General features: G+C 43.4%; 2 protein-coding genes across 3 annotated transcripts; both read left to right on the top strand.

Moving 5' to 3' along the window:
* Window positions 1-633: 633 nt before the first annotated feature.
* On the top strand, window positions 634-5,001 carry LOC135513557 (aspartate beta-hydroxylase domain-containing protein 2-like). 2 transcript variants are annotated; one of them, XM_064936444.1, is made up of 4 exons: window positions 634-865; window positions 3,023-4,232; window positions 4,521-4,634; window positions 4,886-5,001. In XM_064936444.1, the coding sequence occupies exons 2-4, from the start codon at window positions 3,368-3,370 to the stop codon at window positions 4,993-4,995; spliced, it is 1,089 nt and encodes a 362-aa protein (XP_064792516.1). In that variant the 5' UTR covers window positions 634-865; window positions 3,023-3,367; the 3' UTR covers window positions 4,996-5,001. The 2 variants fall into 2 exon arrangements, with proteins under 2 accessions (XP_064792516.1, XP_064792515.1); XM_064936443.1 differs by lacking the exon at window positions 634-865 and adding an exon at window positions 1,066-1,369.
* Window positions 5,002-9,120: 4,119 nt separating this feature from the next.
* Window positions 9,121-27,242, top strand: LOC135513624 (calcium-binding protein 1-like). Its single transcript, XM_064936500.1, has 7 exons — window positions 9,121-9,795; window positions 24,685-24,715; window positions 24,836-24,979; window positions 26,192-26,301; window positions 26,432-26,506; window positions 26,617-26,689; window positions 27,119-27,242. The coding sequence occupies exons 1-7, from the start codon at window positions 9,121-9,123 to the stop codon at window positions 27,142-27,144; spliced, it is 1,134 nt and encodes a 377-aa protein (XP_064792572.1). The 3' UTR covers window positions 27,145-27,242.
* The last annotated feature ends 181 nt before the right edge of the window (window positions 27,243-27,423 follow it).

The raw sequence follows: 27,423 nt of genomic DNA on the forward strand, positions 1-27,423 counted from the left end.
AGGCTGTTAGAAAAGTACTGTTATAAGTGGATACGCGTGGTATTCCGGCAACTTTGAGAAAAATTACTTGCAGTGCATTTCAACATAACACGTTGGAGGCGATGAAACAACAGACCCCAATTAATTTTCAATTTAAGGAAGTGAGGACCAAAGTTGGGGAAAGCTGAACTTTATGCAAATACTCTGCGATATTGCAACGCTATTGACCAATCGAAGTTCACTATAGCTTCCAGCCCCTGCTGGATTGGCTGTTGATGCCTAGCACTACCTAGCCTGTTTACTAGCACCCACATGAGAGTGAAGCAAGAGTGACTATCCGAATTAAAGTGCATTTCCACATACACATTAGGAGAGATGAAACAATGGAGCCCTATTCATTTGCAATGGAGAGAAGTGAAGTGGGCGGGGGAACTCTGGGCGATACGAGTTTAATTCATAAGGTTGGCAGTGCTGTTAAGGTTAGGGTTAAAGTTAAGGTTAATTGTATAGAAATAGGCGGGGTTTAGCCATAATTATGACTTTGTGGCTGTGGTAACTAATGACGACCCCCTCAGTTGTGCCTGTTGTTCACTGCCGTCTCATTGGTTAGAAGGGTCCCACCTGATCTTGCCTCCTCTTGCCTGCATTCCATATTTGGGGACATGTTTTTCCATTGTTAGAGCGGTCACTTGACTATCTTGTCAATATAATAGAACATCTTTGCTGTTGTTAGTTTTTTACATTTTGCTAAATTGATTAGGGCCTAATTATGATTGACATTTAATAATAAACTTGTAGCATACCTAGATAAAGAGTTCACTAGCTGCTTGGTGACATGGTAAACCTGTAGGCTGGTCTAGATATCTTTCAAAACCATGAAAATTGGGTGAGTTATTATTACTATTATTATTATCATTATTATTATTTCGAATATCATTATGTTGCATTTTTTGTTTTTATGCGCTACAAGTGTAAGTGGCAGATTGTTAATACACAGTGTGAATCCCTGAACATCTGTCGTGGTTTTATGCGAGTGAATCATGATACGATGGCGGACTAACTACAGCTTTATGTATGCAGGTTTATGGGCATTAGATGCAGGAATATTGGAGAAATTGAGAGTGGGAGGGGGGGGGGAGACAGACAGACAGACGAGTGTTATGGATGGTTGCCCCCATTCAGGGTTTGTTCAGTTACGACAGTTCCTCAATTCAAGGCAGCAGACAGCGAGCGAACTGTGTATTTGTGCTAGAGAGGTTCTATGGGGGCGTGCGTCTCGGCGGACTGTCATCTGGGCTGTGTTCACGAGAGGAGATGGCTGTTCTGTCTTTCCAAGCAGGTTTGCCGGGCCATTTTTGGTGAGATGGTTGTGCAGGAGAAACATAGGAAGGTCTGTACAGTGCGAGCTTTGCTTATGTGTGTTTATGTTTACTGCATAGTTTGCTTGTTACAGTGTATCTTTTCGTCTATGTAAGTGCTTAATACTGCAGTTAGTATGTTAATGTATCTATGATGCTTATCCTTATTCTTCCTACAATACATTTAAAAAGCGCTATTCTAAAAAAGGAATTTCGTTTTGTATACATAGCCTTAGAGCCACACTCATACATTTCACAGGAGGTTAGGAAGTGCAGCTCCGTTTCCATCTCATTTTGTGGGCTGTGTGCACATAGCCTGTCTTCTCTTGAGAGCCAGGTCAGCCTACAGCGGCCTTTCTCAATAGCAGGGTAATGCAAAAATGCTCACCGAGTCTGTACATAGTCAAAGCTTTTCTTAAGTCTGGGTCAGTCATTCTACCACAGTGCAGTCTCTGTTTAGGGATAAATAGCATTCTAGTTTGCTATGTTTTTTGTTGTTGTTAACTCTTTCCAATGTGTCAAGTAATTATATTTTTGTTTTCTCATGATTTGGTTGGGTGTAATTGTGTTGCTGTCCTGGGGCTCTGTGGGTCTGTTTTTGAACCGAGCCCCAGGACCAGCTTGCCTAGGGAACTCTTCTCCAGGTTCATCTATGTAGGTGATGGCTTTGTTGTGGAAGGTTTGGGAATCACTTCCTTTTTTCTTTATTTTGCTAGGCAAGTCAGTTAAGAACAAATTCTTATTGTCAATGATGGCCTAGGAACAGTGGGCTAACTACCTGTTCAGGGGCAGAAAGACAGATTTTGTACCTTGTCAGCTCGGGGATTTGAACTTGCAACCTTTCGGTTACTAGTCCAATACTCTAACCACTAGGCTACCCTGCCACCCGTTTTTGGTGGTTGTAGAATTTTGGATAATTAGCGGGTATCGGCCTAATTCTGCTCTGCATGCATTATATGGTGTTTTACGTAATATACTGAGGATATTGGTGTTTGTCCCATTTTGTGAATTATTGGTTGGTGAGCAGACCGCAGACATCACAACCATAAAGGGCAATGGGTTCTATAACTGATTCAAGTATTTTTAGATCGTTCACAGCTTTGTGGAAGTTTTCCTGTGGCGCTGATGTTTAGGCCGAGGTATGTATCGTTTTTTTGTGTGCTCTAGGGCAACGGTGCCGAGATGGAATTTGTATTTGTGGACCTGGCAAATTGACCTTTTTTGGAACACCATTATTTTTGTCTTACTGAGATTTAGTGTGTGTGTGTGTGTGTGTGTGTGTGTGTGTGTGTGTGTGTGTGTGTGTGTGTGTGTGTGTGTGTGTCAGAAAGACAGGTTTTGGTGTTTGAATGCAGCAATGTGACTCATGGCTTTCTACAGTGCAGTGCGGAGGTGTGTGGAGAACTGAATTTTAAATGCCATCTGTGTGTGTGTGCGCGCATGGTGCACTGTGTGTGTCCAGAGCTGAGTGTGGGGGTGGGAGTTTGTGTAAAGGGTGGCGCAGAGGGTGGGAGTTAGTTCCGTATTAAACCAGCAAAGTGGGGGAGGTAATGTGGAAAACTGAGCTTGCAATGAGATCTGCATGTTGGTACTCTGCTTCTTTATTAGATGCTGTGTGTATCTGGTTGTGCAGGGCCTATGTCTAATGACCTTTTCCCTGTTTTCCCCCCCTCTCTCCGATGCAGAGACCAGATACCCTGAGGTGTGTTGTCTGTCTGCATTTGTTGAAAATGAACAAGGGAGGGAGCAGCACAAATATCAGACAGCCAGGCACCATGCAGGGGGAACCCTCCCCTCATCCCTGAGTGCTGATATTTCAGGACTGGAGCCTGAGTGTGTCATATCAGATAGTGTCAGACTGCATCCAGAAGTGGGGATGATAAGAGCTTCCTGAAAGTAGCCTTTGAGAAACCCTGTGGAACATTTTCCTCTAATAGCCATTTTCAAGCGGTGTCAGGCAGGGTTGGTTATTGACCTTCTCAACGGTAGTTTCTTTAGACCAAACTCAGTGGTTTTAGCGAATAGCCAGAATGGAGTGGTCACTAGAGAGGGTGAGGGAGATGGTGGCTGGAGGGATGCAGTCTATGAGGGACTGTGAGTCCAGTGCCTTTGGCACAGCCATGTGCCTGCTGCTGCTCTTTGTGTGGTACTGTTACAGGGTAGGTCGTGAGCACAGCTCCTCTCCCCTGCGTGGGGGGTACAGCACTGAGCCCAGTCGAGTAGGAGGGGGTGGGGGGGCCTTGATCAGCACAGATGGGGATGGTAGGGCTAAAGGCAGGCCGGTGTCAGGGGTGGAGGAGCAGAACGGCTTTGCTTACTGCCAGTCCGCTGAGTCCTTTCGCTGCACCAACACAGGGGACGGTCTCAATCAGAAGCTGTACCACAGCCTGCAAGATTACGCCAAACGCTACACCTGGTCGGGCATGGGCAGGGTACACAAAGGGGTACGAGACCAGGGTCGCTACCTTACCAGCCGGCCCACCATCCAGAGGCCAGAGGTGTTCTTCCTCCCTGACCTGCCCTCAGCACCCTTCTTCTCCCGGGACGCACAGAAGCACGACGTGGAGCTGCTGGAGAGGAGCTTTCCTGCTCTGCTGGCTGAGTTTGAGAGCATCTACCACTCCCCCCCAGCAAGGGCTGGCTCCTCCCTTCCTTTGGGCTGGAAGTCCAACAGCACCCCCCATGGTCAGTGGTGGACCTTCTACTTGTTGAACCAGGGCACTCCGCTGGCCCTCAATGCCAGGAGGTGCCCCCGGGCCTGGAGGGTGCTGGGTCAGCTGCGCACCTTTATCGCCAACAACGTGTTTGGAAATGCCTGCTTCTCTGTGCTGACCCCGGGAGCCCTGATCACTGAGCATTACGGCCCAACCAACGTCAGGCTGCGCTGCCACCTGGGTAAGAGGGGGAGGGAGCTGCCTGGAGGGCTACAACACTGTTAAATATAGGGATTTCAAAGATGCACCTGGCTCCCTGTGTGTGTTCACCTGTGTCTCTGAAACTATTGAAATGATAATAATGATGTTTACTATTATAGGGATGATGTAAAGCTTTCTTTGCATGACAACATATACAGCTGACATTTTAGAAAATATTCATACAGTATGTGTTTGTGTCATGTAATATTTTCCCTGGTTTCCTTGGTAATTAGTGTATATAGACTGACTTGCTGCCTGTCTTCCGTAGGTCTTAGAGTGCCCTCTTCCTGTGAGCTGGTGGTTGGCGGGGAGCCACAGTGCTGGTCTGAGGGGAGCTGTCTTCTGTTTGATGACTCCTTCCTCCACAGGGCCTTCCATGAGGGTGAGAGGGAGATGGCTTTGTGTGTGAAGGGGTTGAAAGGGTTCACCTTTGTCTACCTGGGTTCTGTGTGTGTGTTTGTGTGTGTGTGTGTGTGTGTGTGTGGAGGGGTTGAAAGGGTTTGACTTTGTCTACCTGGGTTCTGTGTGTGTGTTTGTGTGTGTGTGTTTGTACTCTTGTGAGAAAGTGTTATTAAGCTGGTATAAAGGGTTGATTGGAGGAAGACATGAATCTGTGTTTTTTTCTATGTTCAGGGGGCCCAGAGGACGGCCCCAGGGTGGTCTTCATGGTGGACCTCTGGCACCCTAATGTGGCAGCTGCTGAGAGACAGGCTCTGGACTACATCTTCACCCCTGGGCGCTGAGAAGACAAGGAGTTTGTCGGGGGGGTGGGGTGGGGGGTGAAGAGGACAGAGCTACAGAGAGAAAAACAGAGGTAAAGGGCAACGGAGAGAATGTCTTTCAAAATTTGGTGAAAAAGGAGAGAGTTGGTGAAAAAAGTAGAGAAGAACAGTGCGAGTGGGGCGGGAGGGAGCATTTCTCTTGTCCCGTTCCCACACTCACTGTGTACATATTCTCTGTCTTGTTCGAATCTGCTTTCTCCCTGTAACTCTTAGCACCTGCTGACTTTGACCAAACAGCCATAATGTAAAATGTTATATTTGAATGTTTACAGCCCCAATCCTTATCTCTGTGATTATCCCTGCCCATGTGTGATACTTTACTGTGCTCTCCTTTAGAAATCAATACAGCTTTCACAAAAACATGGTTGGATAAGCACATAGAAACATTTTTTTAGAGATCAAATGATTTGCTTGAAACAGTCTGTGTTGTTGCTACACAGACAAAAGGCTTGTATTTGGTCAATTATCTAATTGATTAATGGTTGTAATATGGTTGCATTTGATATCTTTGTATTTCTGTAAATAGAGTTGGAGTACAAAACATATCAGAGGTTTTGAAATATAATTGTCTTACAATCAATAGTTAAGTTATTGTGTGGTCTTAATATACTGGTACTGTAATGTCATCTTCTCTTCTGAGCATTTGTCATTTTGATACATTCAGTTTTAGATATCTGAAATGTTTGGCTATTGTTCAGTGACATTTTATATAATGCTGTGATTTTTTTCAGCTGTATATCAAATTTATGGTGATATTCTACCCCAATAGATTCATATTTGTGGCATTTGTACTCATTTTGAACAGTATTTAATAAATGGCAAATTATCTGAATCAGCCTACTTCTGTCTTGAATTCAGAATCTCATTTGTGCATGGTAACACTGTTGTAACAGCTTGTGTATTCAGTGGGTATGTATGTCAATTACCTTGGGTATGATGTTGTTCTGCAGTTTCATATTAGTGGCACCAGGGGGCGTAGGTGTGCCATATTTCAGTATGAGCAGACGGAGAGGAGGTAAATATGGATCAGCAAACTGCTGTTAGGGCAAATGTGTTACCTCCTGTGCCACAAAGGTTATTTGTACAGTTGTAAAACTGAATGCCTTCAACGGTCTTCGCATTTAACCCAACCCCTCTGAATCAGAGGTGCGGGCGGCTGCCTTAATTGACATCCACGTCTTCGGCGCCTGGGGAACAGTGGGTTAACTGCCTAGCTCAGGGGCAGAACGACAGATCTTTACCTTGTCATCTCGGGGATTTGATCCAGCAACCTTTCGGTTATTAGCCTAACGCTCTAACCACTAGGCTACCTGCCGCGAATTTGAGTACCCTTTTGGCAAGATAATCTAATCAATTTTTGCATAGCAACATCAGTATTCATGAAAGTAGACAATTATTATCTACATTCATATTGGAGTTTTGACGTCTTGTTAAATCATGAGGTACAGTAGAAATTTACTGCGGAATTATGACCCATTCCATTTGAAGACATCATAGCCTACCACCAGTGGTGGAAAAAGTACCCAATTGTCCTACTTGAGTAAAAGTAAAGATACCTTAATAGAAAATGACTCAAGTAAAAGTCACCCAGTAATATCCTTCTTGAGTAAAAGTCTAAAAGTATTTGGTTTTAAATATACTTAAGTATCAAAAGTAAATGTAATTGCTAAAATATATCTAAAATAAAAAATATAAATCATTTCAAATTCCTTATATTAAGCAAACCAGATGGAACCATTTTCTTATTTTGTATTTATTTTTTAAATATAGCCAGGGGCTTCAACACTGAGACATCATTTACAAGCGAAGCCTGTGTTGAGGAGTGCTGGTGGAGCAGCTTCCTAAAGAAAAATCTGGCTTCCAAAAAACGAAAAGAAAGAAAAGAAAGGGGGACATTATGTCACCCAATGTTTCACAAAGGAAGGTGGGTGTAGTCCGTGAGAGGTGGAAATTAACCTGTTAGCTTAGTCCATCGTGAAATAGGCTAATTTTGCTCCCCTAACATTAGTTACTTAATATCTTAATATCTTCTCAGGGAATTCAGTATTTACATTTCACTCTTTTAGTTGACATGACATTTTAATCAATGCAGGCAAACTTTTAGCAAGCTATTCATTCTAAATCAGTTGTCCCTGTCCCTCCCCCTGCTTGGTGCCAGGCCCAACAGATGCAGCTTCAGGCTCAGCAGCCTTGTCTCCCCATCCCCACCCCCCTGAACCAGCCCTACTCCCAACTGTAGAAGGAGGTGAGCAGCATTGTGTTGAATGACATGTCAGTTGGCATAATTGGAGGTACTGCAATGCATTGAGGACAGGAATGTGATTCTCCAGTCAGGAAAAAGCTCAGTTGACACAGAGGCAGCCAATATCAGAGCCTTAAAGGAAGAGATGCCCGGCTCTTAGAGATGGATGGGAGTCTCTCCTGTCTGAGGCAACACTAACAAATGGATGTTGCAACTCAATTTAGCAAGGAACACAGCCGCCAGAGGAAAAGGAAGAGATTCCATGATGAGACCTCTCAAGAGGAGACGGCTCAGGACAGTGCAGCAACGGTGTTTCAGAACAGTGGTTTTTACTGCTTTGGACAACATCATAAATGACTTGGACATTAGGTTCCAGAACACTGCAATAATTGTAGAATCATTTTCTGCTGTTCTGAAAGTTGGGCAGATTAGTGAGGATAAAGTCCCTTCTGTGTGCCAACCACTGATGATGAAGTATTCCAGAGATCTGACACCTGAGTTTCATCATGAAGTAAGACACATGAACACTGTATATGCTGCCACTTTCCCCCCTAACTTGTTCCCTCTTGGTCTCCTGAATGTAATGTTAAATGGCATTGCAATGGATATTGGATCACTACACACATGATGCCCACAGGCTGAGAACAAGACTGGGAACAGACTGAGAACAAGATATATCTCAAAGTAATGGCTGGATTGCCATAAAAATTATTGTGCACAATCAAGACCCCTAGTGGAAGAAACCTATTGATTTGGTGACCTTTTGACCTTTCCTCTAGTGCCAACATCAGGCCTTTTCATTTCCATTTTGTTTTCCATTTCCACTTTTACAGCTGCTTATTTCCTAGTTGGTATGTATACTTAGTTCAAAAATCTGCTGCTGATTTTATTGTTTTGTTTGTTATGTTAATTTATTTTAATTGAAGAGGTTAATATATATTTATTTTAAGTTGTTCATTAATGTTAAGATAATTTTCCATTCAAGAACATTTACGTTTAGACTGTAAAAAGATGGCCTTTAGCACATGTCTTATAGAGGGTATCAGTCTTGCATCAAATAGTGAATTCCACTGAATGTTGCATGTCTGCACAGTGTTACATTTTCACAGCTCACTGTCAGTAAATACCGTACAGTAAATATTGGACTACAAGAGAGTTGCAAACCTGCAAAGGTAGAGTTATTTAAAGCTTTGAATGGGTTGATTGAGTTCTGGAGGTGTGTGGTTACAGCAATTGCGCAGGGTTGTTGTGGCCTGTGGTGGTGGGGCCCAATGTGATGTCTTTTCATGGGGCCCAAAATCCCTGGCGGCTCCCCTGGGAATGACCAGGGATGATCTCTCAGTAAGTGTGTGAATTAGGCCATTTTCCAATTCTGCTAAGCATTCAAACTGTAACAAGTACTTTTGGGTGTCAGGGAAAATGTATGGGGTAAAAAGTTGTGAAAATATTAATAATACGGTACAGATACCCAAAAAACTACTTAAGTAGTACTTTCAAGTATTTTTACTTAAGTACTTTACACCACTGCCTACAACAATCATTTATGGGCACGGTGTTAGATCTTCCCACAACGAAACACAGTAAAAGTCAAGGTGCCAGGGTCTTTCATAGTAGTGACAGGTGACGCGACGTGAACAGTGTTATGATTTTCGTTACGCGTCTGCGCGCGTCCTGCATCAGCGCCACATAGCAATCAGATGGTAAATGCAACTTTTAAAAACAGCTTTTGAAGGCAGTTATGGTTTTGTTGTTACGGTACGAAGGCCAACAATGTGAGAAAATACACAACCAAACGGCAATGAGTAGGTCTACTGCTGAAACGAGACTAGGAGCAAGACTCAATCATGAGTTCCTCTTTTCCCAAATCCGAATCTAGAACGTCCTTGCTGAAATCTTCCTCGGTAAGCGGAAGATCGACATACTTCCCTGAACGCACGACAGGAACCGACCGAAGTCATCATCATCGTCCAGCTGCAATTCAAGTGAGCAGCAAAGTCGCAGAGGAGTCATTCTTGTCCGCAGAGTGCGACGTTAGTGCGCGGAGACCCCTGTGTCATCCTTCGCTACTCGGCAACGTTACCCAGAATAAGAGCCAGCCCCACGCCTCGAACGGCCAGATACCCGCTGCCAACTTCCAGGATGACCCATCTGAGCAACATGGTTTGGGCCGAGGTGTAAGAAAACACTGCAAGTCATCCAAGCATCACCGACACCACCGGAAAACGACCCGGGACGAACCACCGCCTGCAAACCACCACAGCCACACTCAACCTACCCACTTGGACCCCAGAATACAGCCCCACTCTGATTGCAGAGATGACACCGCGCTATTTTTTGAGTCGAGGGACCATACAAGGCCAAGTTCGTCCACTAGCGGGAATGCCAGCATGCCTTCCCCAGCTTTTTCATCGCCTATCCCCGTGTCCAGCCGATCCTCTCACCGCTCCGGAAGGTCCAGTGCAGCATCCTTTGAATCCGACTTCAATTTGCGCCCATTTCTCAGCTCGGTTTTTGGGCAGGTAAGGCCCAATTAAAAGTAATTCTTAATTATGAAAAATAATGATTAACAATGAATCACTGATTTATAAGGATACGCTTCTTCACATAGTTTGGTCATTATGATTAAACATATTACATTGTGGGCCTTATCAGGGTATTGATCTCAGATAGAGGTAGTAGTCTGAATGTAATTGATAGTGCATGAAAACTAATATTTGAGGGTCACAATTAACATCTTGTAGCGGAATCTCACAGCTATTTAACATGCCTCACGAGCCTAGTAAATCAATTACATTAATAATGTCTGAGCTTGTCTGTGAAAGTGCAGAGGGCTTCAGTGAGTCCTCTTATCAGAGCTCCTCTGTCAGGGAACCGTGAATAGGAAACCATATAGGCTATCCTCATTGTAAGTTTCACATCAAGTCATCCAGAAAAGCAATGCACACATTTGGAGGGCACACATTAGCATTATTATCACATTATTATTACATATCAGATTTTTCTGGCATTGTAACACATTCACAGCTACACACATTGCTGTATAAAGCCATGTCTGGATTGATGGTTTCTCAGCATGGATGTACAATACATTCTGAAAGTATTCAGAACTTTTTCCACATTTTGTTATGTTACAGCCTTATTCTAAAATGGATTAAATAATAACAAATAAAATAGCCTATAATGACAAAGTGAATACAGGTTTTCAGAAAAATGTGCAAATGTATAAAATGTTTTTAAAAAACAAATCTTATTTACATAAGTATTTAGACCCTTTACTATGAGACTCGAAATTGAGCTCAGGTGCATCCTGTTTCCATTGATCATCATTGAGATGTTTCTACAACTTGATTAGAGTGCACCTGTGGTAAATTCAATTGATTGGACATGATTTGTAAAGGCACACACCTGTCTCTATCAGGTCCCACAGTTGACAGTGCATGTCAGAGCAAAAACCAAGCCATGAGGTCGAAGGAATTGTCCATAGAGCTCAGAGACAGGATTGTGTCGAGACACACATCTGGGGAATGGTACCTGCAGAATTGAAGGTCCCCAAGAACACAGTGGCTTCCATTATTCTTAAATGGAAACGATTTGGAACCACCAAGACTCTTCCTAGAACTGGCAGCCTGGCCAAACTGAGGAATCGGGAGAGAAGGGCCTTGGTCAGGAAGGTGACCAAGAACCCAATGGTCACCCTGACCGGGCTCCAGAGTTCCTCTGTGGAGATGGAAGAAACTTCCAGAAGGACAACCATCTCTGCAGCACTCTACCAATCAGGCCTTTATGGTAGAGTGTCCAGATGGAAGCCACTCCTCAGTAAAAGGCACATGACAGCCTGCTTGAAGTTTGTCAAAAGGCACTTAGAGACTCTGACTATGAGAAACAAGATTCTCTGGTTTGGTGAAACCAAGATGTAACTCTTTGGCCTGAATGCCAAGCTTCACAACTGGAGGAAACCTGGCACCATCCCTACGATGAAGCATAGTGGTGGCAGCATCATGCTGTGTGGATCTTTTTCAGCAGCAGGGACTGGGAGACTAGTCAGGATTGAGGGAAAGATGAACAGAGCAGAGTACAGAGAGATCCTTGATGAAAACCTGCTCCAGAGCACTCAGGACCTCAGACTGGAGGCGAAGGTTCACCTTCCAACAGGACAACGACACTAAGCACACAACCAAGACAATGCAGGAGTGGTTTTGAGACAAGTCTCTGAATGTCCTTGAGTGACCCAGCCAGAGCCCGGACCTGAACCTGATCAAACATCTCTGGAGAGACTTGAAATAGCTATGCAGAAATGCTCCCCATCCAACCTGACAGAGCTTGAGAGGATCCGTAGAGAAGAATGTGAGAAACTCCCCAAATACAGGTGTGCCCAGCTTGTAGCATCATACCCAAGAAGACTCGAGGCTGTAAGCTCTGCCAAAAGTGCTTCAACAAAGTACTGAGTAAATGGTCTGAATACTTATGTAAATGTGATATTTCAGTTTTCTATTTTGTATAAATTTGCAAAAAATTATAAAAAACGGTTTTTGCTTTGTCTAATGAGGGGAGGAAAACAGTTTAATCCATTTTAGTATAAGGCTGTAACGTAACAAAATGTGGAAATATTGAAGGGGTCTGAAACTTTCAGAATGCACTGTACAGTAGTTCACATGGAAATTAAAGTCAGAGACAGCGGAGAGAGAGAGAGCAGAATGGTTCTGAAGTGTTCATTTGTATTAGACTGAAATCAATTCTATTTGCATATTCATATATACATTGATCAAAAAGCTATGATGATATGTTTTGTATTTTACTCTTTGAAGGTAGCCTAGTCACTTTGAAGTATCTCGTCAAGATTAAAGGATCTTAGATGTTCCACACATCACTGCACCCAGAGCAGGTGTTTTCCCAAACATGTGTTGGATGTGTTTTATAGATATTGTAATTATTGCCCAGAAATAAATAGCCAATTATTATTATTCATACACAGAGCTTAAACTACATAGTGACATAAGCCTTCACATAGTCGGTTTACTAATGTTTAAATAGGCCTTTCTATAGAGCTTAAGGAAATGGTTTAGCAGGGTTGTTAAAGTGTCATAATGCATCAACTAATGTTGGTATGGCACCTACATTCAGGCATGATCATTACACTTTACACTGAGGCCACTCTGATAATGTATAGTATTCCTCAAAATAGAACATGCTGAGATCAGAAAACATTCCTATAGTGGGGAATGACGTGTGTCCCTGCTCTGTAAACATAATAATGTGCTTCTGCAGACTGGGGTCTTTAGGGTTCATAAAGTGGATGTTGGTACTGGTTTCTTAATGGGAGTGTGGCATCATGGAGTGGGCTCTTGACTTGTATAGTAATGGGGTGTTGTGTTGCTATTTCTCATACTTTGGTTATCATTTCAATAAGTATCCTGCGGAATAGGTGCACTATAGTGAATTAGTTTCCTTTTTAATGTGTTTTTGCGGAGTGTTTGCATACTGAAGCTTTGGTGCTTCTAACAAGGAAGTCAGTGAGTCGGTATGACAACCCTCAGCTCAGCAGCCAATCTATGTTCTCTGTCATCTGGACTCGGAGTCAGTCAGGAAGTGCGTGCCAGTGAAACATAAGTTGAATATGAATCAGCTCTTTATGACACAGTAATTGAGAGGTAGTGAGACACAGGGAGAATTGTAACACATGGACTATCAGATCCCCAAATAGCAGGTGTTATTTGGACACAATGTTTCTGAGACAAATAAAGCAGACATCTCTTTCTACTTATTCACTTTAAAAAAAAACAGACCATTAGAGAATGTTCTAAAATGAATGCAAAGCTACAATGCTCTCCCTGTTTCCCTCCCTCTCTCTTCTTCTCCATCCATGGTTTTGTCTCAGTCTTCTGTGACGTTCTCTGTGAAATTACCTCCGTATATCTGTTAGGTTAGTGTGACCTAGTCATAGTCTACAGAGGGGAGGTGATGGGAGAGGGGAGGACAATGGAGGATAGATGGGGAAAATAGAGCCAGGTGACAGTTGTCAGGATTTGGCCAGGGTTGTTCCGGGTTTTGGTCACTAGATGCCCCCATTGTGCTTTTTGACCTTATGTTTTTTTCCTTGTTCCCCATTATTATTTGCACCTGTACCTCGTTTCCCCTGATTGTATTTAAACCCTTAGTTTCCCTCAGTTCTGTGCTCTGTGTTTGTATGTTAGCACCCAGCCCTAGTGTTCTGTGTTTTCCTGTCGATTCCGGTGGATGCTCTTGTGGAATTCTGTTTTTGTTTTTGAGTGTCTCTTGAGGCTTTTTTGTGCTATTCCTACCACCTTTTGGATTTGCCATTTTTGTATTTAAGGACTTCTCCTTTTTACTTTATTAAATACACCGTCTTAAGTACTGCTGTGTCTGCCTCATCTTCTGGGTTCTGCTGACTATTCGTGGCTCAGTTGGTTAAGTGACTGTTTCTCACTCCGGAGACCCAGGTTCGTAACCGGGTCCTGACAAGTTGAGCAGAAAAATGTATTAATCTCTGACCTGTACATTTACCATGAATGTAGAACAGGGGCATCATGCACCCCAAAATTCTGAATGAGAATATTGCAGTATTATTTTTTTCATCTCACTTTCTATCTATGAACTAAATATACTTTCCTGCAACCTGCCTCACCCAATGTGGTACGGATCTGCTATTTTTATTTTATTTTCCATCGGGAGCTAGGCAGCTAACTAGCTTCTAGTCTTTGTTAGCCACGGCTAGCGGTCTTCACCTTTAGGTCGGACACCGCCAGCTTTAGCTTGGACAATACAGGCCTGTCTTTACAGCACGATATCAACACAGAGCATAGATTCCTGCCGCTCTGGATCATTAGACCGGATCATCGCAGCTAGCTAGCTGCTACCGAGTGGCTACTGTTAGCTAACGCCTCCCAATCAACACCTGTGACTGCTTTATGCCTCTCTCTAATGTCAATATGCCTTGTCTACTGCTGTCTCGGCTAGTTCTTATTGTTTTATTTCACTGTAGAGCCCTCAGTCCCGCTGACCTTGCCTTAGATAGCTCTTTTGTCTCACCCCCCACACATGTGGAGACCTTAACTGGTGCCACCAGAGATAAAATCTCTTGCATTGTCACTCAACGCCTAGGTTTACCTCCACTGTACTCACATCCTACCATACCCTTGTCTGTACATTATGCCCTGATTCTATCCTACCACGCCCAGAAATCTGTTCCTTTTATTCTCTGTCCTCAATGCACGAGGCGACCAGTTCTTGTAGCCTTTAGCCGTATCCTTATCCTACTCCTCCTCTGTTCCTCTGGCAATGTAGAGGTTAACCCCGGCCCTGCAGCCCCCAGCACCACACCTATTCTCCAGGTGCTATCATTTGTTGACTTCTGTAACGGTAAAAACCTTGGTTTCATGCATGTTAATATCAGAAGCCTCCTCCCTAAGTTTGTTTTATTCACTGCTTTAGCACACTCTGCCAACCCTGATGTCCTAGCCGTGTCTGAATCCTGGCTTAGGAAGGCTACCAAAAATTCGGAAATTTCACAGAAACTTGCCCAAAGCTCCCCCTGCTTCTCCTTCACCCAAATCCAGATAGCCGATCTTCTGAAGGAGCTGCAAAATCTGGACCCTAAAAATCAGCCGGGCTAGACAATCTGGACCCTCTCTCTCTCTCTAAAATTATCTGCTGCAATTGTTGCAACCCCTATTACCAACCTCTCGTTTTGTCTGAGATGCCTAAAGATTGGAAAGCTGCCACAGTCATCCCCCTCTTCAAAGGGGGAGACACTCTAGACCCAATCTGTTAAAGACCTATATCCATTCTGCCCTGGCTTTCTAAAGTCTTCGAAAGCCAAGTTAACAAACAGATCACTGACCATTTTGAATCCCACCATACCTTCTCCTCTGTTTTCCGAGCTGGCCATGTTCAAGGTTCTAAACGATATCATAGCCGCCATTGATAAAAGACAATACTGTGCAGCCGTCTTCATCGTCCTGGCCAAGGCTTTCGACTCTGTCAATCACCGCATTCTTATCGGCAGACTCAATAGCCTTGGTTTCTCAAATAACTGCCTCGCCTGGTTCACCAACTACTTCTCAGATATAGTTCAGTGTGTCAAATCGGAGGGCCTGTTGTCCGGACCTCTGGCAATCTCTATGGGAGTGCCACAGGGTTAAATTCTCAGGCTGACTATTTTCTCTGTATATATCAATGATGTCACTAGTTAAACTAAATGCATGCTCTTCAACCGATCGCTGCCCGCCTAGCATCACTACTCAGGATGGTTCTGACTTAGGTATTTGTAGTTGTCTGCATATTCTAGGTATCTGGTTAGACTGTAAACTCTCCTTCCAGGCTCACATTAAGCATCTCCAATCCAAAATTAAATCTAGAATCGGCTGCCTATTTCACAACAAAGCCTCCTTCACTCATGCTGCTAAACATACCCTCGTAAAACTGACTATTCCAACCGATCCTAGACTTCGGCGATGTCATTATACAAAATAGCCACCAACACTCTACTCAGCAAATTAGATGTAGTCTATCACACTGCCATCCATTTTGTCACCAAAGCCCCGTATACTACCCACCACTGCGACCTGTATGCTCTCGTTGGCTGGCTCACTTCTTATTCGTCACCAAACCCAATGGCTCCAGGTCATCTATAAATCTTTGCTAGGTAAAGCCCTGCCTTATCTCAGCTCACTGGTCACCATGGAAACGCCCACCCGTAGCACGCGCTCCAGCAGGTGTATTTCACTGGTCATCCCCAAAGCCAACTCCTCCTTTGGCCGCCTTTCCTTCCAGTTCTCTGCTGCCAATGACTGGAACGAATTGCAAAAAAAATCACTGAAGCTGGAGACTTAATCTCCCTCACTAACTTTAAGCATCAGCTGTCAGAGCAGCTTACCGATCACTGTACTTGTACACAGCCCATCTGTAAATAGCCCACCCAACTACCTCATCCCCATGTTATTTATTTTTGCTCTTTTGCACCCCAGTATCTCTACTTGCACATGATCATCTGCACATCTTTCACTCCAGTGTTAATCTAAATTGTAATCATTTCACCACTATGGCCTATTTATTGCTTTACCTCCCTAATCTTACTACATTTGCACACACTGTATCTAGACTTTTCTACTGTGTTATTGACTGTACGTTTGTTTATCCCATGTGTAACTCTGTGCTGTTGTTTTTGTCACACTGCTTTGCCTTATCTTGGCCAGGTCACAGTTGTATATGAGGACTTGTTCTCAACTGGCCTACCTGGTTAAATAAAGGTGAAATAAAAACATTTAAAACATGGATAGCCTGAAATGGCATCTTGGTAGCTAGTCATGAGGTTGGGAACCTATCTGGTCTAGCTAAAGCCATCGTCATAACATTGCTAGGTGGCTAGTAGTATTACAGAGAAACAACAACAAAAATATACAGTACCAGTAGAAAGTTTGGACACAGCTACTTATTCCATGGTTTTTCTTTATTTGTACTATTTTCTACATTGTAGAAATTACATTTGATTAAAGGTAGCAGCACAAGCTAAGGACTGATAAGTATTACAATATGACTGAGATGCAGCATGACATAATTAACAGGTCGAAGGCAGGGCCCTAAGCACATTGAACAGGTCATTCATATATATATTTTTAATTATTTTACAGGGACATTGCACATCAATTAACATTTCTGCTGGATAGTTTTCAGCTGTAGTCCCTGGGCAAATAGATAAAAACATTTAGCGTCACAATTTTTCCATAGGAAAATTAAATATATTCAAGAAATAATTTTTTTCTAAAGTCCCTAGATGGGCTAGAAGGAAGAAATAATTATAATAATAAATAATAATTGTGAAGAAACAAAATACAAACAATCAAATAGACAAATGTCAAATAGACTTATGCACTGCAGCCCGTACAACATTTTTAAAGAAATTAGAGATTACAGACAGGTGTCCATCTTTGGTTTTAGAAATGGGGGGGGGGGGGGGCAGTTTTTTATCCAGTCAGTTAAACACTCCAAACAGCCTACCTGACCACTCGGAATCGTCCGCATGATCCTAAAGCACACCGTTGCCTCGTTTTGTATCACAATCCAACTTCTAGGGAGTTTTTCCTAGCCACCGTGCTTCTACACGTACATTGCTTGCTGTTTGGGGTTTTAGGCTGGGTTTCTGTACAGCACTTTGTGACATCAGCTGATGTAAAAAGGGCTTTACAAATACATTTGATTGCAATTTGATTACTACGGGTTTCTCAACCAATTTATGGTCAATCTGGTGTCTGCAGTGGCCATACAGCATTTATTACAATGCAGCTTCCGCAGAAGTCAGAGCATTCGTACTTCTTGCACTTTAGTTTCCCGGTGCTTGACATAGGAGCTCAGCCAAGAAATTATGACTTAAAAAGGCGGCACCATTTTGCCACCTGCATCTCCACTTCAACCCTTCATTTTTCTGGTCCCGCAACTGCCTGTCTCCACTTCTTGTTTCAAGCTTCCCCTTTCATAGATGTGGTAAAGAGGTCAATGGAACTCAACCAAACCATTGTCAACCCCAATTCATGTTCAGGTCATCGTCATCATTCAACTGCATTACAGTTAAAAACTACTTTGACTACCACAACCAATTTCTGTATGGTACTGTAGCTATGCTACCAGTTTATACGAACGAGAGTTAGCATTTAGCAGTCACTTCTTCAAAACTTCTAAATGTTATGCAGCGAACACAGCTAAATATATCCAAATCGGATTCTTGTAACCACGTTGTGGGCTTGTTACAATACATCAGTCATGATGGAGTCATTTGACGAATATACACTTTGTTAAATCAGATTTGTTTAATGTTTTTGCCAATCCAGCATCCTTCTATCCCAATTACCTCTCAGTTCTTCCAGGAGTTAAAACACATTTTTGTGTCTTTGAAATCCCTACATTAAATCACTACATGAGGTACCACAAAGATGTTTATATTTGCAAACTTATTCAGATAGCCTTTCATCAAAGTTTTCCATGTTTGTTGTGAAGGAACTTGTCAAGGAACTTGTCAAGGAAGTGTTTATACAGAATGTACCGCCCCCACCTACCATCAACCAATTATGTCAATGCGGAGATATACGGAGAAATGCGGAGTCCTCCGCATTGCCGGATCAAGCATAAATCACGTTTAACTGCCCTCTATATACCCGAACCCCCCTTGCCCCCCTAGAAAGCTGGTCCATGAAGACAAGAGACAGTACAGAGAGGTGCAGTTCTGTGAGGAAAGAGGCTTTGCCCTTACAGGGCCTTTCAGGAGCCCCTCATGGCCCTAGCACAAAACTGTGCTCTCAATCACAACATTATGGGACCACCTGCATCTTCCTGCGCACTGACCTGGATAATAGTAAGTCTCGACACACAAACCCATATATTTTTGTATCCGTGTGTCTGTTTATTTGGTAAATGCAATCAGACATTTTAACACATCCATTTGGCAAGTCTGTCCATAATTCAAATCAAATCAAACCCAATTCTATCCTCCTGATTCCTGCTTACACAACCAAAACCTAAAGCAGGAAGTACCTGTGACTCAATACGGAAGTGGTCAGATGACACAGATGCTGAGCTATAGGACTGTTTTGCTAGCACAGACTGAAATATGTTTGAGGAGTATACCACATCAGTCACCAGCTTTATCAATAAGTGCATCGATGATGTCATCCCCACAGTGAATATACGTACATATTCCAACCAGCAGCCATGGATTACAGGTAACACCCGCACTGAGCTACAGTCTAGAGCTGCTGCTTTCAAGGAGCTGGACACTAATCCAGACGCTTAAGAAATCCCTTGACGAACCGTCAAACAGAAAAAGCAACAATATTGTTTAAGATTGAATCCTACTACACCGGCTCTGATGCTCATCCGATGTGGCAGGGCTTGCAAATTATTAAGGATTACAAAGCGAAGCACAGCCGTGAGCTGCCCAGAGACATGAGCCTACCAGACAAGCTAAATTACTTCAATGCACGCTTCGAGGCAAGCAACACTGAAGCATGCATGAGAGAACAAGCTGTTCTGGACAACTGTGTGATCACGCTCTCCTGACCAACTGGCAAGTATCTTCACTGACATTTTCAACCTCTTCCTGACCGTATGTAATACCTACATGTTTCAAGCAGACCACCATAGTTCCTGTGCCCAAGAACACCAAGGTGACCTGCCTAATTGACTACTGACCCATAGTACTCACATCTGTAGTCATCAAGTGATTTGAAAGGCTGGTCATGGCTCACATCAACACTATCATCCCAGAAACCCTAGACCCAGTCCATTTCACATACTGCCCCAACAGATCCACAGATGGCGCAATCTCTATTGCACTCCACACTGCCCTTTCCCATCTAGACAAAAGGAACACCTACATGAGAATGCTGTTCATTGACTACAGCTCAACGACATATTGCCCTCAAAGCTCATTACTAAGCTAAGGATCCGTGGACTAAAAACCTACCTCTGCAACTGGATCCTGGACTTCCAGACGGACCGTCCCCAGTTGGTAAGGGTAAGCAACAACACATCTACCACGGGGGCCCCTCGGGTGCATGCTTAGTCCCCTCCTGTACTCCCTGTTCACCCACGACTGCGTGGCCATCATTAAGTTTGCCGACTACAAAACTGTGGTAGGCCTGATCACCGACAGCCTACAGGGAGGAGGTCAGAGACCTGGCAGTGTGGTTCCAAGACAACAACCTCTCCCTCAACGTGAGCAAGACAAAGGAGCTGATTGTGGACTACAGGAAAAGGAGGGCCAAGCATGCCCCCATTTACATCGATGGAGCTATAGTGGAGCGGGTTGAGCGCTTCAAGTTCCTTGGTGTCCACATCACCAACAACCTATCATAGTCCAAACACACCAAGACAGTCGTGAAGAGGGCACGACAATGCCTATAGGGCATTCGTAAAGTATTCAGACCCCTTGACTTTTTCCACGTTTTCCCTCATGAATCTACACACAATACCCCATAATGACAATGTAAAACCTGAAATATCACATTAACATAAGTATTCAGACTAGAGGTCGACCGATTAATCGGAATGGCCGATTAATTAGGGCCGTTTTCAAGTTATCATAATAATCGGAAATCGGTGTTTTTGGGCGCCGATTTGTCTATTTTTATTTATTTTTTTACACCTTTATTTAATCTTTATTTAACTAGGCAAGTCAGTTAAGAACACATTCTTATTTTCAATGACGGCCTAGGAACGGTGGGTTAACTGCCTCGCTCAGGGGCAGAAAGACAGATTTTCACCTTGTCCGCTCAGGGTATCCAATCTTGCAACCTTACAGTTAACTAGTCCAATGCAATAACGACCTGCCTCTCTCTCGTTGCACTCCACAAGGAGACTGTTACGCAAATGCAGTAAGCCAAGGTAAGTTGCTAGCTAGCATTAAACTTATCTTATAAAAACAATCAATCACTAGTTAACTACACATGGTTGATGATATTACTAGATATTATCTAGCGTGTCCTGTGTTGCATATAATCTGACTGAGCATACAAGTATCTAAGTATCTGACTGAGCGGTGGTAGGCAGAAGCAGGTGTGTAAACATTCATTCAAACAGCACTTTTGTGCGTTTTGCCAGCAGCTCTTCCTTGTGCGTCAAGCATTGCGCTGTTTATGACTTCAAACCTATCAACTCCCGAGACGAGGCTGGTGTAACCGATGTGAAATGGCTGGCTAGTTAGCGCTCGCTAATAGCGTTTCAAACTTCACTCGTTCTGAGTGAAGTTCTGGGGTGGTTGTTCCCCTTGCTCTGCATGGGTAACGCTGCTGGTGGAGCGAGGAGAGGGACGGAAGCTATACTGTTACACTGGCAATACTAAAGTGCCTATAAGAACATCCAATAGTCAAAGGTTAATGAAATACAAATGGTATAGAGGGAAATAGTCCTATAATAACTACAATCTAAAACTTCTTACCTGGGAATATTGAAGACTCATGTTAAAAGGAACCACCAGCTTTCATATGTTCTCATGTTCTGAGCAAGGAACTGAAACGTTAGCTTTCTTACATAGCACATATTGCACTTTTACGTTATTCTCCAACACTTTGTTTTTGCATTACTTAAACCAAATTGAACATGCTTCATTATCTACTTGAGGCTAAATTGATTTTATTGATGTATTATATTAGGTTAAAATATGTGTTAATTTAGTATTGTTGTAATTGTCATTATTACAAATCAAATAAAAAAAATTAAAATCGGCCAATTAATCGGTATCTGCTTTTTTGGTCCTCCAATAATCGGTATCTGCTTTTTTGGTCCTCCAATAATCGGTATCGGCGTTGAAAAATCATAATCGGTCGACCTCTAACTCAGCCACTTTACTCAGTGCTTTGTTGAAGCCCATTTGGCAGCGATTACAGCCTCACGTCTTCTTGGGTATGACGCTAAAAGCTTGGCACACCTGTATTTGGGAAGTTTCTCCCATTCTTCTCTGCAAATCCTCTCAAACTCTGTCAGGTTGGTATGGGGAGTGTCGCTGCACAGCTATTTTCAGGTCTCCAGAGTTGTTAGATCGGGTTCAGGTCCGGGCTCTGGCTGGGACACTAAAGGACATTCAGAAACACGTCCCAAAGCCACTCCTGCATTGTCTTGGCTGTGTGCTAAGGGTTGTTGTTCTGTTGGAAGGTGAACTTTCGCCCCAGTCTAAGGTCCTGAGCTCTCTGGAGCAGGTTTGCACCATTCATCTTTCCTTTGATCCTGACTAGTCTCCCAGTCACTGCCGCTGAAAAACATCTCCACAGCATGATGCTGCCACCACCATGCTTCACTATAGGGTGATGAGCGGTGCCTAGTTTCCTCCAGACATGACGCATGGCATTCATGCCAAAGAGTTCAATCTTGTTTTCATCAGACCAGAGAATCTTGTTTCTCATGGTCTGAGAGGCCTTTAGGTGCCTTTTGGCGGACTGTCATGTGCCTTACTGAGGAGTGGCTTCCGTCTGGCCACTCTACCATAACGGCCTGATTGGAAGGTTCTCCCATGTCCACGGAGGAGCTCTGTTAGCGTGACCATTGGGTTCTTGGTCACCTCCCCTGTCTAAGGCCCTTCTCCCCCGCTTGCTCAGTTTGGCCGGGAAGCCAGCTCTAGGATGAGTCTTAGTGGTTCCAAACTTCTTCCATTTAAGAATGATGGGTGCCACTGTGTTCTTGGGGACCTCCAATGCTGCAGAAATGTTTTGGTAACCTTCCCCAGATCTGTGCTTTGCCACAATCCTGTCTTGACCTTCTGGCTTGGTTTCTGCTCTGACATGCACTTACAACTGTTCGACCTTATATAGACAGGTGGGTGTGCCTTTCCAATGTCCAATTAATCTATTTTACCACAGGTGGACTACAAGTTGTAGAAACATCGCAAGGAGGATCAATGGAAACAGGATGTACCTACCTAAGCTCAATTTCGAGTCTCATAGCAAAGGGTCTGAATTCTTAAGGTATTTCTGTTTTCGCTTTGTCATGTGTAGATTAGTGAGAGGAAAAAATAACGTCACACATTTTACAATAAAGCTGTAACTGTGGAAAAGGGGAAGGGGTCGGAATTCTTTCCGAATGCACTGTATTCCCTCCCCGGAGACTGAAAGGATTTGTCAATGTTCCTCAGATCCTCAAAAAGTTCTAAGGCTGCACCATCGAGAGCATCGTGACTGGTTGCATCACCGCCTGGTATGGCAACTGCTTGGCATCCAACTGCAAGGCACTACAGAGGATAGTGTGTACGGCCCAGTACATCACTGGGGCCAAGCTTACTGCAATCCGGACCTCCACACCAAGCGGCTTCAAAGGCCCTAAAAATTGTCAAAGACTCTAGCCACCCAAGTCATAGGCTATTTTCTCTGCTACCGCACGGCAAGCAGTACCGGAGCGCCACGGCTATGTCCAAAAGGCTCCTTCACAGTGTAATGGTTGTCTGTGGTGGAAGAAGGTGAGGACCAATGCGCAGCGTGGTGGGTGTTCATATTATTTAATATAACTCAGAACACTAAAATACAAAACCAACAAGAGAATGAAATGAAACAGAAACATTTCTGTCTGGTACAGATACAAAACAGAAAATAATCACCCACAACTCAAGGGTGAAAAACAGGCTGCCTAAGTATGGTTCTCAATCAGGGACAACGATTGACAGCTGCCTCTGATTGAGAACCATACCAGGCCAAACCCAGAAATACCAAATCATAGAAAAAAGAACAGACTGCCCACCCAACTCATGCCCTGACCATACTAAAACAAAGACATAACAAAAGAACTAAGGTCAGAACGTGACACACTACTTCTACCCCCAAGCCATACGACTGCTGAACAGTTAATCAAATGGCTACGCGGACTATTTGCACTGTTTTACGCTGCTGCTACTCGCTGTTTATTACCTATGCGTAGTCACTCTACACCTACCCACATGTACATATGACCTCAATTACCTCGACTGACCCGTACCCTGGCACATTGACTCGGTACTGGTACCCCCTGTATATAGCCCCTTTAATTGTGCTACTTTTTTTTACTTTAATATGTAGCATTTTCTTACTCTGCATTGTTTGTTAAGGGCTTGTAAGTAAGCATTTCATGGTAAGGTTGTATTTGGTGCATATGACAAATCAAATTTGATTTGATGTGTGGTGTGTGTGTGTGTGTACAAATATGCTGATGAGACAATAAACATGGCCTTACCTGGGTCTACATACGCCATGTTCAACACACTTTGTTTTACATTTTGTTTGTTGTGAATGATGTCAAAGGAAACACCTGCGGTCTGTGTGATTTAGGTTATTGGCGAAGACTTAGTTGTGGCTCCTGATGGCTGCTTGATGTTTAGCCAACAGTATCTCTTCGGGCCTCTCTGTTTTCTGTGTGAGTGGTTCCGGTCAGACAGTTCTTTGGGCCTGACGTCAGAGTTGATGCTGTGTTTACACTTCTCTTTGCTTCTGCAGGTTAGCCCCTAAGGGTTCTGGGATATGTCTCTCTCCCTCTCTGTCCTCTGTATCCTTTAAAGGTTGCTTTCATTGCAAGCCAGACCTGACAAAAGAACACAGCTACATTCTTTTGCAGAATGAAAGACAGGCGTTTCCCGGCTGTGCTGTGTGTCTGATGACGCAGGGAGCAGTCTGAACGGGTGTCATTAGATGTTTGAAAACATTCCAGTGACTTCATTCTTTACTATATTGCTATTGACTTGAGTTGCACCAGAATAAATTATCATGGAGCAGACCGCTGATTAACCTTTCAAAGTCACTTTGTTCCTGGCATAATAGTGTAAGAATATAATAGGAACGACTTTTGTTATTGTCACTAAATTACTTATTCATGATGTTGATTTTTATTAATATTTAATTTTATTTCCAATTCTGATTACACTGAGACTGTCTTTTTTGCCCTAATAGGACAGAAAGTTGAGGCCAGAGGAGATTGATGGTAAGTGTTTTTTCATGTACATTCCTGTGCTTGTCTCTCTGTAGTTTCCGCTGGTAGTGACAGTAGTACAGTCGTTTTCAGATCACTCCAGAGTAATCTTCCTCTGTATTCTCTCTGCAGAGATGCGGGATGCTTTTAAGGAGTTTGATAAGAACAAAGACGGTTTCATCAGCTGTAAAGATCTGGGAAACTGCATGAGATCCATGGGATACATGCCTACCGAAATGGAGTTGATAGAACTGAGCCAACAGATCAACATCAATTGTAAGAGTGTGAAAGTACGTGGACACTTGCTCGTCAAACATCTCATTCCAACATCATGGGCATTAATATGGAGTTGGTACCCCCTTTGCTGCTATAACAGCCTCCACTCTTCTGGGAAGGCTTTCCACTAAATGTTGAAACATTGCTGCAGGGACTTGCTTCCATTCAGCCACGAGCATTAGTGGGGACGGGCCTTCCAATTCATCCCAAAGGTATTTGATGGTGTTGAGGTCAGGGCTCTGTGCAGGCCAGTTAAGTTCTTCCACACCGATCTTGACAAACCATTTATGTATGGACCTCGCTTTGCTGAATGCTGAAACAGGAAAGGGCCTTCCCCAAACTGTTGCCACAAAGTTGGAAGCACAGAATCATCTAAAATGTCATTGTATGCTGTAGTGTTAAGATTTCCCTTCACTGGAACTAAGGGGCCAAGCTCGAACAATGAAAAACAGACCGAGACCCTTATTCCTTCTCCACCAAACTTTACAGTTGACACTATGCATTGGGGCATGTAGTGTTCTCCTGGCGTCCGCCAAACACAGATTCGTCCGTACTGCCAGATGGTGAAGCGTGATTCATCACTCCAGAGAACGCATTTCCACTGCTCAAGTGTCCAATGGCGACAAACTTTACACCACTCCAACCGACGCTTGGTGATCTTGATGGTAAGGCTTATGTGTGGCTGCTCGGCCATGGAAACCCATTTCATGAAGCTCCAGATGAACAGTTCTTGTGCTGACGTTGCTTCCAGAGGCAGTTTGGAACATGGTAGTGAGTGTTGCAACCGAGGACAGGTGATTTCTACGTGCTTCAGCACTCAGCGGCTGAGCCGTTGTTGCTCCTAGACGTTTTCACTTCATAATAACAGCACATACAGTTGACCGGGGCAGCTCTAGCAGGGTAGAAATTTGACAAACTGACTTATTGGAAAGGTGGCATCCTATGACGGTGCCACGTTGAAAGTCACTGAGCTCTTCAGTAAGGCCATTCTACTGCCAATGTTTAGCTATGGAGATTGCATGGCTGTGTGCTTGATTTTATACACCTGTCAGCAACCGGTGTGGCTGAAATAGCCAAATCCACTAATTTGAAGGGGTGTCCACATACTCTTGTATATATAGTGTATTTGCCGTACAGGTACATTACACCATGGTTTGCTAATTCCCTCCACTAACTTCTTCTTTCTCGCTCGTTTCTTCTCTTTTTGTAAAGTGGGAGGTCATGTAGATTTTGAGGATTTTGTGGAGTTGATGGGCCCCAAACTTCTCGCTGAAACTGCAGATATGATTGGTGTGAAAGAGCTAAGAGATGCCTTCAAAGAGGTGAGATCCGGATTGGCAGAGAGAGAGAGGGAGGGGAGGATGATACGGAGAAAAGGAGTTATGTTGTGTCTCTCTCTAATATTTCAGGCTCTGGATTATGAACGTGATCATTTGTTTTTTCCTCTTGAAGTTTGACACCAATGGGGATGGAGCGATAAGCACATCTGAGCTGAGAGAAGCCATGAGGAAGTTGCTGGGACAACAGGTGAGGTTACAGAATCAAGTCTGTCAGAGTAGCTTAATCAATGTATGCATCACTACTAAAAACGGTTTGTTTTTGCACAGACTTATTCCTCCTATGTTACTGGACTGTAGGTTGGCCACAGGGACATCGAGGATATCCTGAGGGACATTGACTTGAATGGTGATGGGCATGTTGACTTTGAAGGTAAGCTGATGCAGATCTTGTTTATCTATACCAGCATAATAATACAATTACAGATAATATTGTAATAGCTAGACACTTTGCTACTGATGCTGTATTTAAGGTAGTCTCTATCTGCTGGGACAGGAGTGCTTCATGAATGCTTGATGTCGACTGGTCTTCCCCTTACTCTTCGCTCTCATTATATTTCCTTCCTTTTATCCACTTTCTGGCAAAGCTTCAAATAGCTTTGATATTTGCAAACTGTGTTTCAACCATGTAAGGAAAGTGTGGTCTCCTCCATCATAAAAAACTATGGGTCAAATCACTGTGAGTCAAATATAGACATATGATACTGTCAACTCCCACACAGAGCAAAAATATGCATATTGTACCACACACACACTGTCTGAACTTCTAATCTTTGACAGTTCTTATCCTCTCTTTTCACAGAGTTTGTACGAATGATGTTCCGCTGAGAGGAGGAGTGGTCAACATGGCTTCAAGTTATTTATGCTGAATGTGAACCTCTGCCACTTTTTCATCATCGAATGAGAAAAGCAGAGGAAATATTAGGACCTCTGAGCATTTTTTTCCTGAGGGAAACTGGAATTAAAGCCCTTTACATCTAAGGGGAAACGGATGAACACTGTTCTCCCCAAAATAGTGTTCTTCTCTAAAAAGCCCCACAGTCCAACAGAGGCAAATTCTACTGTAGTTTACAGACTGACTTGCTTATGTTTCCTGCACTTTTAACC

This window comes from Oncorhynchus masou, chromosome 25 (genome assembly GCF_036934945.1).
Source record: "Oncorhynchus masou masou isolate Uvic2021 chromosome 25, UVic_Omas_1.1, whole genome shotgun sequence".
In the NCBI taxonomy this organism is placed as follows: domain Eukaryota; kingdom Metazoa; phylum Chordata; class Actinopteri; order Salmoniformes; family Salmonidae; genus Oncorhynchus; species Oncorhynchus masou.